Source organism: Vanellus vanellus (assembly GCF_965231255.1).
Source record: "Vanellus vanellus genome assembly, chromosome: 3".
Taxonomy (NCBI): Eukaryota; Metazoa; Chordata; class Aves; order Charadriiformes; family Charadriidae; genus Vanellus; species Vanellus vanellus.
In genome coordinates this window covers 65,014,845-65,027,412 of record NC_138907.1, presented here as the reverse complement: position 1 = coordinate 65,027,412, position 12,568 = coordinate 65,014,845, and the positions used below count along the sequence as shown (strand labels likewise).

The window sequence follows — 12,568 nt, the reverse complement described above, 5'->3', positions numbered from 1 at the left end:
CTCGACTGTGACTTACTGCTTATTAAAACCCAACATTTTTATTGCTTAGTAATTCTAGATTTGGCTCACAGTGCCCATGTTATAAACACCTAAAAGTAGAGATGCCATACTGAAACACTGACAGATTCTCAGGGGGGTCAGGGCTACTGGCGCCTCCCTAATGAAGTCACACACTGTTAAACTTTTTTTCCTTAACTGAAGAAGAAAACAAAGCAGTTAAACTGCTACATCCATTTTCCATTAATCCATTTCAAACCACTCTTAACCATAGTAAATCACAGGTTTGTGAGAAAATGAACTGCCTAAAGGTTCACCTCGGGCTATTTAGCCCACAAACAAGTTGCTGACTACTGGCAACAATGGTTGGTTGGGAATTATTGCTCAATTTACTAGTAATTACTTATTTTGCTGTGTTGTCTGTTCAGACTAGCTGAGGGTCTACAGCATGGTAAATTCCAGAATAAAAAGCATTGCCAAGGTGCTGCTGCTGATTGACACCGAGAGTGTCAAAAGGTTATTTGAGCAACGTGTTGAACTTCCTGGAGGGAAGAGAAACCTTCTCTGTTGCTGGGAAAGCTTGGAAAGGGAGGAACTCTTCAAACAAGTCTGCCCAGGCATAGCTATTCTACTCTGCAGATATTCATCTGGATGTTAATAGAACCTGAATTTGCAGTTTATGTATGCCTCAATTCGGATACTAAACAGGGAAGCTGGAAACTTTACCCTTGAAATACGGTAGGAGCTGCAACATAATAGTTGCAATGTAATAGCAGTAATTTGAAGAGCAGCAAATGTGGCATTCTGGCTGCTAATAGTATTTTAAAGGCAATTGTCAGTATGCTATGATTACACCACATTTATAAATGGGTGGGCATACACAAAATACATACCCGTTCAAGATAAGTGTTCTTTTTGCAGCCCAATTTAGTGGAACACTTAACTTGACAAACGTAGGTCTAAATTCTCAGGTATAAGATTTTATCTATAATCATTACGGGAACTGTTAATAAAGCCTGGGAAGGTAATATGTAAACAATCACGATTTTTAGAGATCTTGGACAATTTTGTTAGCTGAAAGAGTCTAGCGTTATTCACTACCAATGAGAACGTTTATATATGCAGTTCTCAAGTTGTATTCATTATACACATATCTTCATGTAAGAAAGGCTAAGTAAAGTTCTTGAAGAATTCCGAGTTGGTAATTCAAGGGTGTATGAATGGGGTGAGATTTTTGCAGCCATTCACTCCAGAGAAAATTGGTCAAATGTGGACCTGTTAAATCTAAAATAAGGTGAGATATAGAGAAAATAAGCATTTGTCTCTTAAAATAAAAAAAAAAACTCTCTAAAAACCAAAAACAATGGCTTAATTTCCTTTGCTAAGGCCAACAAAGGCAATGGGTAGACATTCAGCAAAATTCAGAAGTATTTGACATTTAAGTGCATCTCAAGATTACGCAGAGTATTGGTAGGGGACTTCCTTGTTTTACATAAACATTGATTTAATCTCTAACAGCTATTATTACAAGGCTTTCATTTTGGGGGAGGTGGTTGTGAAAAGGCTGCAGGCAGGACAGATTACTTATGTCAGTCTACTCTGGTAGTTCCTGTACTTTCTTTTGTCCCTGTCAGAGAGGAGGCACAGAACTGGAAATACCACAAGTGTAACAGGGCATTGGAAATCCTACAGTTCCTACACTCTGATATTTCACCAGCATTTGGGATGAATCCACCTTAAATCTCCTCCCAGGCACCCTGAAAATGAAGGGCATGACTCCTTATGAAATGTTGCCCTTAATTTTCAGCTATTTATACAAGCGACCAGCTGTTTTTATAAAAGATTGCTAATAGTTACAAAGTTGTGTTGCTTTTCACACTAACAGATTTTACATCTATAAATCCTTAGGTAACTAGAATGATGTTTTTACATGCTAGATGACTTTCTTCCAGTACTTTTTAAAGGTGATGGAGAAAGGAATGTAATAGGAAAACAGAAATATGAATAAACGTAGCGGGTTTTGCCTCTGAGATCATCCGTTTTTTCATAGCAGCACAGAAGCTGTTTGCTCTGCCTTAAATTCTTTTAATCAGTTTTGTCTATAAGTGCATCTTTTAACTCTGATTTTTTCTAAAGGAATGAGAAATTATATGCAGTACTGTGGGGGAAAAAAAAAGGAAAGAAAAGAAAAGAAAACATTTTTTTATCAATCATTGTTATGTAGAATCCACTTCTTTCTATCGGTAAGAGCAAAGCATATTAACTTAAGGTTACTTTAAAAAAAAAATCAGATTCTTAAAAGATATTCAGCATGTAATTAATGTCAGATTAGCATATCTCCTATGTTTAGAGGAATAATAATCCCTGTCACCTTCTGCAAAAAGAAAATTATTCAGTCTTTATCGTCATGTTTGGCTGATCATGTACATGATATAATTCATTGATTATTGCCATGTTGGAAGAGAAACATGTGTTGAACACAATACTTGGGACGTGCAGAACAGAACAGAGTCAAAAAGCCTATAAATATGGTTCCTACTCCAATAACCTTTTAACTGACTAAGCTGGCTTTTCACAACGTGGTTGTCTGCAGCTTAAAAAGGTCAAAATTGTGCATGTTCAAAATTCCTGCCAGAAAAACTCTTATTATATTTTTAAAACACTATACACTCTAAAATTATTAAAATCATTAAATGTTAATTGCATGCATTTAATAAGTAGAAAATTAACATGCCACTTACTGCAATTCTCATGACAAACATTTTCAGATCTTTACTTGCTGAATTTTGTCATAGGTAAGAATTTAGCCCTATTTATTTCAATTGCTTGATTTGCATCCCTCTACTTAAAACATGCAGTGTTTTAATTTACCATACAGATAGAACTTGGATAGAATGACTTCAAAAACAAGTTTTTCATAGATAAAGTTTTCTTCACAAACAAAAAAAAACAAACCACAAACTAAGGGCATATTCTGTCTGGGGTATATACACCCTGTGTATTGCTATGTATCTCAAATCCTCAAATGCAGGTGGTGTGAGCCCAGGCATGCTGGAAATGGAAACCCAACCTATGAATGACCATGTAATACCAGAGAAGTAATATGAGATGCATTACTGCATTAGTACAACTGACTACAGTAGATTTTCCATCGGCTCTCTGCCTGAAGGGTTTTTTTTCTGTCAGTTGTGCCCTACTTTTCTGCAGTTTTACTTACACTGTTTTGGCACAGGGCTCCTTGCAGAAGACTTCCTATTTTCCCATGTACTCCTCAGAGCATCTTGCAAAGAAGTCATCTTGCCTGAGACCACTCTCTTCCAGCAGAGTCTTTCGCTATGGAGGATGGTGCGTGTGTAACATGGTATTTGCCTTTTCCGACAGGTGGTACTGGGCCACCATAGCCAACCAGACTGACTTCAAGATCTCCAATTTACTTATCTCATTAAAGGACCTGACTTCATGTCACATTTCTGCTGAATATCACGTCCTTTCATCCCTATCCTCTAAGAGCAACTCTTTCACTTTTTTTGCTTTGGTTTTTTTAAGCTCCACTTACAGGTGCTCCATGATTCAGTCTCTTTTTCCGTGGGGGACCTGTAAGTCCCATTCTGGTTTACTACATTTCAGCTTGTGTAACAGACTCAACATCATGGCATGCATCTGATCTCAAAAAAGGGAGTTAAGAGTAGGTAATTTATTAATTTATTTCTTAGATAAATATAAATACTTCCTCACACGTGTGATGAATTGCAGGCTGCAATCCTACATGGAATACATCTATATTACTGAAAATATTATTAACTGAAAGTAACTATACCTTCCTCTTTTCCAGAAAGAGAAAAAAAAACCCCACAGTCTAGTCCAGAATTCAGTGATTCAAGAGATATGAAGGTATAATGAATATTTGGAGGGGTGAATTTTACTTGTATTTACCCACTTCATTAATCTGACCGCTTCCAAACACAGCAGTGTTTTAAGATTTTTCAACAACAAATCCTCTCTCACCTCTGGGGAAGTGAAAAACAGTGGGATTATTTTCAGCAGGGCTGCCTCTATATATAAACTCACCAGTCTGACATTCATATATACGTACATACATATAGTAGAGCCAGTCCCACCAGTGCTGTAGTAGTCCTAACCATGAAGCCCAAACTGAGGTTTGATACTGTGTTCAGTTTTGGTCCCCACTATACAAAAAAGCTGTGGACGGGCTGGAGAGGGTCAAGAGAAGGGCCACAAAGATGGTCAAAGGACTTGGAAGGCTGCCATATGAGGAAAGGCTGAGACAACTGGGCTTGTTCAGCCTTGAGAAAGGAAGGCTTAGGGGAGACCTGATCACCACACTCCAGTAATTAAAGGATGGCTACATAGAAGCTGGAGACTCCCTTTTTACAAGGAGTCACATGGAAAAGGTGAGGGGTAACGGGTACAAGTTACTCCTGGGGAGATTTTCACTGGACACAAGAGGAAAATTTTTCACAGTGAGAACAATCAGCCATTGGAATAATGTCCCCAGAGAAGCGGTGGATTCCCCATCATTGGACACTACGAAGATTCAGCTGGACAGGGTGCTGGGCTATCTTGTCTAGACCGTGCTTTTGCCAAGAGAGGTTGGACCAGATGATCCCTGCAGTCCCTTCCAACCTGGCATTCTATGATTCTATGATTTAAAATACCCCAAACTCGGGGATCATTTAGATCTAATATGATTTATCATCTTTTCAGAGAGTGAAATCTTGGAGCTTTAATACGCTTCAAATATAGGTCAGGACTATTAATCCAACCTCATCAATAGATTTCAAGAAATGAAGTTCAGAGGCAGCTCTCCTGTTTGAGTTCATTGCTCTTCCTAACTGGATAAGGCGTTTGGTCTTTACAGCTCACCATTGATACTCTTCTCTAAAATGGAAACAGAAAATTCATACCTTCTTCCAGACCTGACTCCTATGGTTACAGCTCGTGCTGCTTATAAGCAGCAGCTTCTCAAGACTGTTTAGCCTATCTTTTAAAGAGATGTCGTATTTCTTTCTCAGCTTCCCCAACAGACATATATGGTGATCTACACCGATGCAAAAGGTCTGCATACGTACAGCAGATATGCCTGGGGTTATTCTTCCTCCTCTCCCTGCTTTCTGAATGGTTGAAATTAAAAAGTAGGGTAACCAGCATCTAATGTCAAATTCCTATTCCTGCTCTCTGATGGATCCACTACTGACTCTGTAGCCAACTTAGAAACTTTCAGGGGAGAATGAGCAGCTGCTTCGGGACTAGTTTGGAAATGGATAGGGACTAGAGAGACTCTTGGCCTCATCTCCCAGTACCAGACCCAATACGCAAGCAGGCAGAATAAACCCAAACCAGAAAAGGAAGTAAGCCAGGCCAGGAAAAGGACAGGAGAAGCTTATCCAACCCCGGCAAGAATTCATAGCAGTGGTGGCAAAGTCTCAGTTTAATCCTAAAAATTAAATCCTGAAGTCATTCCTTACTTCTTCGTGGAAAACATTTGCTAACAGCAAAAATGCCCAAACAACTCTATTTTTTGGATGAGCAAAAATGAGTCCCTGCTGCATTTCTGTGCCACTTTACACATCTAAGTCTTTTTTAGATGCTCTGGGCAGTTTGGTAACAGCTTATTTTTCATCCCTTTGCTGTGTACCTATGAGCTTTTACTAGTATCAGAAATTAAAATTGCTGCAGAAGCTTTTTCTCCTGGTATTTCCAGCTGCAGCGGTAGCAGTGAAAAATCTCCTAGGCTGACTGCTGTAGCATGATTTTCAGCCAGTTCTGTGGGCTGCAGGGGTTAAGGGAATTCAGATAAGCCTATGAACTTGTATGCAGTTCTCTGAATCTTACTTGCAAAGTTTTCAAGGTTCATCCATCATCATAATGGCTCCTGTGGGATGTTAGTGAACTCTGGGGAACATTAGCCATTTTCCCAATTTCATAACACTAGGACTGGTGAGTATTTTTAGATATTGTAAGACATCGTTTGCCAGCCTAAAATGCGATGTTTACATAAATATGTCTGGAGCATAGAATATGTCCCAGGGAATAAATGAAAAATAACCAAGGGTTTTCAAAGAGCAGCTTAAATTCAGGCGTGAGCTGGGCAGTGAATTTTGACATGCTTTCTTAAATCTGTGTTTGTCTAAGTATACTTATGGTGATGAAGAAGAAGCTGGGAGATTTCTGTGAAAAGATGCCCATATCTTAACATTCAGAATAAATAGCAAATTTCTGTGTCTCCTGACAGGGAACTGGTATAAGAGCATTCGTAAAATTATCTTTGAAATGCTGGGTGTTGTTTCTCTTTCGCAATCTTTCAGTAGTATGTGCTCCCACCTAGGAAGGTTAATACAGGCATCTGTTTGCTCTTTTTAGATGTACTGATATATGAAAAGACTCTGTGTGGGAGATGGGCTTTTGTTTGTTTGTTTGTGTTTATTTCAGTGTGAGGGAGGTAAAGGCTATTTGAAAAACAGTGAGTTCCAAATGTGGTGTTCATTTATAAAACTGTTGCTGTGTTTCCTCTTCTTTGAAGCTCCAGGGTATTTTACTTACCTGATTCTTTGTAGGTTTTACTATTTGCTGCAAATGTCACTTTTATTAACAAAAAAAAAAAAAAAAGAAAAAAAAGAAACCAACAATAAACTAAAAAAAAAAAACAACCAACAAAACCAGAAAAAGACGGTACTAACTACTTTGTCTTACATAAGAGAGAAAGCCACAGGTGCTGAAAAGGGGAAACTGCATAAGAGAGAGAAAGGAAGAGGAAGGGAAATGGATAGCTCTCAGTGATTTTTCGAAACGTGAACCACTGTGCTTTTATTCCCAGTTGGTCATAGATACCAAAACCATAAATATGTAGATAACGAAGTACGGACGGACCAGTTTTAACTATAAAATATGAGGCTATCCTTAAGTCCCTATCATGAGCTTTGAGTGTAGTGATACAAAAATGGATTTTTTTGTAGCACCTGAAGCAACCACTACTGAAGTGAGTGGGATCTGTACACTGACTTTAATCGGGGCTGCATCAGAGCCATGAGCCACACCAATTATGTTTCTCCTGGCAGCTAAACTGACATGCCTGTCTGCATAAAGGACTCGGAAATTATGTCCTATCTTTAAACACCACCCAACATTTTTGTATTCTGATCTTAACTGTAATGATGTTCCTTCACTGGGTTTGTATAGGGACAGAACATCAGCCAGAATATCATAATGCATCTGTACACGTGAATATTAATTTTCATAAACAAAACATGTTAGCATAGGGATGTAAATTATTTGCACTTTACAAAAAAGAATTTTACTCATAGGTGTTATGGAGAGTTCAAATTTGTGAAGTGACAGTTTTCCTTAATAAATATATTGAGTTGTGCATTTTTTCAAATAAGGTTGTTTTACAGAGATACAAATTATTGAATCAGCAGTGCTGTTTGGTTTGTTTTCAGTTGGATCATTTTGCAAATCCTGTTTAGGGTGCGGTGGTGGGATAACTAAATGAGCATACTGGAGAGGGCTGCAATGTGGTAAATAAGGCTCCCTGTATAACTGGGTCTGATGCTAACAAACAGTAACGTCAATCAGGCAGTTTCTTAAGACAAAGATACAAAAGTAAGAGGTGTTAGCCAAAGTTTTTCTTGGTGAACACCTTGGAATACAGTGTTGACCCATCTTTGTACATTAACAATGTCCATTCTTCCTCACAATTTGGCTACTTGAAAATCTTTTGATTTTGACGTTTTTAACAACAGGTCTCTGGACATCTCTTCTGCCAAACATAAACAGAGGTGCCAGCGGAGAGGGAGAGGGATATTATCACAGAGTCTTTAACTAAATATATCCTTTTCTTTTTTTCAGAGGTGTGGAGAAATCTCATTTGATAGTCCTGACCAGAATGCCAAATGTGTTCGCATGCTAGGTAAGGGTAAGAGTCTTTTCCCCTTTCGATACAAATATGTGGAAGTATGTTTAATTGGGGATTTCTTCTCAAAAGTACATGACAATGACTGCAGTGATTCACAATGGCATTTAGATTGCTCGTCCACGTGTAGGCCTCACTAACTTACTCTTTATGTTGAATTTTCAATTACTTAAACAAATTATATATATATAATCCAGTAGTGCCCACCCACATGGATAAAAATAAGCTATACCAACACTGTAATTGTAATCTCTGAGGTACTCAAGTCCAAAACTAATATTTGAAAGCTGAAAATCTCTGTAATCAAGCCAGATTTTAAAAACCAGCCTGGGAAAAATGTGAACTTTTGTAGACTGCACACCTTTAATGTAAAGGAGCATTTAGGTGCTTTGAAAAAGTGTATTAATTTCACAAATACATATCAGATGCTTCCAGGTCCGACCTTCAGCTACATCAATTAGCAAAATTTCAATCATTGTGATTTTGCAGATTTACACCAGCGTAGCGCTTTGCCCATCATTTGTAAAAATTAATATTAAGCAGAAGTGTCTATTCTTTGGAAACAATACAGGAGTTTTCGGCTATGTTTCATTAATTTCTGTGACCGATTTTATTGTATTTGCTTGTTTTGTCTTCAATGCTACTACTGAAACATTAACAGCATGATTAGTATTACAGTGAAAGACAGGGAGTAAGTATCTAAAACTCTAAAAGATAATGTTTACTCTGGAAAATTAAATCACGGAACACTTGCAGGAGTAGGCTTTAAATGCTGAAGACCTTTCACCTGCCAGGGTTGAGGTGAATGTATGTTGTAAGTCAGAGCATTGCATCTAATAACACAAAGACTGAAATAGTCACAATTTTAAAATCTGCAACTGGCAATGTCTAGGAACTTAATTCCCATCTGGGTGCATAGCTGTGTTCTGTAATAACAGATTATGCGGTTTGTTGTTTATATTCATTAAATCCTATTGTCACAATAGACTATAATTGCTGCAGAAGAAATCTGTCATGCTTATAGTGCACAGATCCCAACAGATGAACTGACACAATGGGCCGTAATGATCTGTTACATCAATGATCCATGGTTAGAGGTTCTTAATGGAACAAGCTGACAGAAAAGATACACTCGTGATCCTTTATCATGCCAATTATAATCTACAGCTTAAATACCACTGAGTTCATAATACTGTAGTTCTAAGGAAGTTATATCCATGCAAATGTCATTATCCGTTAGGCAGAAAAAAAAAAAGCAGAAGGGCAGAGGGGTAGTTGAGAACAAAAAAATGACCTGAAGATGAATGTCTCCTGCACAGGTTGGTCATTTTTATAACAAGTCAGTCCAAAATTGGGCATTTGGCATCATCCTTACTGCAAACGATTCTTTAGGAGCAGTGAGCAGAACAAGATCTTGTTTCCATTACATATATTCTTATCTATGTCTTGTAGTATAGGCATGTGCAAGAATGAGAACATATGCTGTGCTCTGTAAGGAAACTGCTAGGAATGTAAAAATGACTCCAAGGGGTCATGCCAAAGGTGAAACTGGCTCTCAGAGGTCACATCTCTTGTATCTAATAATACTTCAGCTGCTATTATTATTCTTCAGTGCCTCTAACAAATTAAGGACTGTAGTGTCATATATAATATTGGATATTACATTTCACCCCAAGGTATCCCAAATAATGTACAGAGCTGAGGTTATTCTAAGTGCAAATGGATATCCCACAACTGGATCTGTAAGAGGTATGGGAAGTAGAAACTAGCATTATAGGGTTTCTCTGAGGGCAACTACTGGAGACAATCTCCACTGTCTTGATTTATCACAGACATGTGTGCGGTTCTGGTAGTGCTATAAAGCCAGAGGGTGTCTGCTCTGGTACCTCTCCTTTCATACGGAAGAGCAGGAGCCAGAAATCGTGCACCCTAAAAGGTCTAAGACTTTGTGCTGAATGCGTCATGTAGTGTCCAATTTCAGATTTTACAAAAGAATTGCATTTCCAAGAGAACAAAAGACAAAGTTTGTCCCTGATCAATGCAAAGCTGACATTATTACATCTGTGGGTGTAACTAGTGAACAAAGCACAACATGCCTTCAGAAAGGGGCATCTTTCTTGACTGCACGGTCTTTGAAATGTGCTGAAACGGTCGTGCTGCCACTTACTGTAACAGTGACACAGTGCTGACAGAAATCTAGAGGGCAAATCCCAGCAACTGCAAGAGGATAAATGTTTAGTAAGAAAAAAAACACAGGAGTCTGGAGTACTGACTATTTCTTCAGGGATCTTGATGCAAGACTAGTCCATACTTGGAACTGTACATTATTGAGCAGTACTCTAAAATGGTAACAGCTAGTTTTGTCAGAAAAGGTCTGTATCCGGGTTATACTACTAGTTTGGGGTTAGCTTCAAATTTAAAGGTTTTTATGATTAACCCTAGGCTCGCTACTGTGAGTCCGCGTTCGTTGAGGTAACATGGATTATATGGATGAGGTTCTTTTTCTATAAAGGTTGAGGAAGAGAGGTTGGCAGTGAAAGTCTTATTCTATTCCTATCTTCCTGCTGGAAAACAGTAAATAAAGAAATGCCTAAACACTTCCAATGGCTATAGTGAAAGTAGGTAACTTTTCAATGGACTGACTCGATATGGCTCAACCAGAGATTAAGAGCAAAAGAATCAGTTTAATGCGTCTTCTTTCAGCATGGAAGTGATGGATATTTATAATCCTAGTGTGAAAAACAACTCAAACAACTAAATTAAATGGTCATATAGCAGTGCTTCCTGAGGATACAATAGATAATAACTGTGTGCTCTGCCCAGGATATGCTTATTATCAGTGTAATTATATGCACTAAAGTACTCACAGAAAATTGTGTTCTCCCTCTTTTGCTTTACATTATGCCCATTTCTTTATGCTTCTATATGTCATACTAGTTAAAGCAACACAACTTTTGTAACTGTCACGGAAGAAGGTCAGCGAGTGGCTCACCTTAGCTTTTTGAAGACCAGTGTCGAGATCCTAAATCCATCACAGATTTCTCGAGCCTGGCCTTGGCTGAGGCTTTAAACCTCACTGTCCCTCCATTGTCCTTTCGAAAATGGGAAGAGGAGTGCTTCCTCACTTCTTAGGAACAAGAATAAATTTATAAGTACAATGAGAAGCCGAGTTACTCTAGTAATTCAAGTCATAAAAATACCACACTGTCAATAAAAGTCTGTTGTCACAGGTTTCCCTTGAATCTCCAAGTCTCTCCGGAACCACCAGTCGCTCATCAGCACTTCCAGTGCAAGGTAGAAAATCTGCGCTGTTCTGCTTAAATTGGAGCAGTTATCAAGTTAGTGAGGGCACTCGACCGAGAAAAAATTGCTAGATAATGCTGAACTGGATGTCAAAAAGCTTTCGCTTCATGCTACATTCTGGAAGTTAGAACCCTGGGCTCCTCATGCCCTTTACGTATAACGATTTTGACTTTGAAAAATGATAGCTGGCCCAAGAATTGAGCATATAGCAGGGTACTCACTATGTGTTTATTAGTCCAGATATTTATGTTATGAAGGATAGAAGGGAACTATCCCTCTCCCTAGAGCACCCACTGCTATTTTCAGTGGCACAACCTGTGGTTAATTTTTCCCATATGTAGACAGACAAATTCTGGGTTCAGACATGACACAATGTCGTATCATGCAGAGATAATTGGGTTAGTTTGCTGTGAAAATTGCTGGTTGGATGCCTAAGCTAATTAACTCTGCTGGGAAGAATTGCATACTAGCTTGGAAGAGTCCAAAGTTAAGGCAACTTAACCAGTTCTCACATCTTAACCAGCTCATCCAAAGCTAACTCAGTAACCTCTAGATGGCAAAGGACTGAGTTTTATGAATTTATCCTGGAAAGAATAATGTTTGCGTATCAGGCTCTAGGATTCGTACAGAAGGGAAGAGGTCTGCCAACTAGAAAAGAAACTTGATTGTACAGATAAATACCAGTTTATACAGAACAGACACAGTTATCCTTATATTTGCTGTATTGAACGTAGGCAGCTGCACTCATCATAACACATACAAAATTAAATCATCTCATCAGTTTTAATCTGTTCAACCTTACTGATGACAGTTGAGCAAGGGGGACAGATGATAAAAGAAAATTATCTAGTTTGTTACTCCAGTAACCAGTCTTCCGCCACCAGATTTGGTCTTTACTCCTTACTGAAATGCTGTCAGATTTTGAAGAAGTCACATCTCTTGCTGTCCAACTCTGCTGTCTGCAGAGATTTTTCCAGGCGAAATGCAAATTGCCCTCCTGAAGGAGCTACTTAGTAAGATGAAAACAGAGCTTTCCAGACGCCCCATGGCAAATGGCTGAGGTGCTTTCTTTTCATTATTGCAAATTCCACACAGACAGGAATAATGTGGGTGAGTTTTGTTTCCCTTTTGGTGTAGACTTAATCCTTGCAGAAGCAGACAGATGGATCCTTGTTTGGAATAAAAGTAGTTTCCTCACAAATAGCCATTTAAAATTCATCCAAGAAAAAAGCAATCCAAAATAAAAAAGGTGGGGGGTGGCCCTTTTTTATTTCTTCCCCAGACGACTAGAACATAACTTTGTTGCTTTGGGGCAACAAACTTTTCCGTATTCCAGCA

General features: G+C 38.5%; 1 protein-coding gene across 1 annotated transcript in view; it reads left to right on the top strand.

Annotated features, from left to right (window-relative positions):
• PDE7B (phosphodiesterase 7B) overlaps positions 1-12,568 on the top strand; it is a 180,076-nt gene that overhangs the window by 52,310 nt on the left and 115,198 nt on the right. Inside the window, exon 3 of the mRNA XM_082481808.1 lies at positions 7,864-7,924. Within this exon, the coding sequence (XP_082337934.1) occupies positions 7,864-7,924 (61 nt within the window). The remainder of the gene's footprint in view (positions 1-7,863; positions 7,925-12,568) is intronic.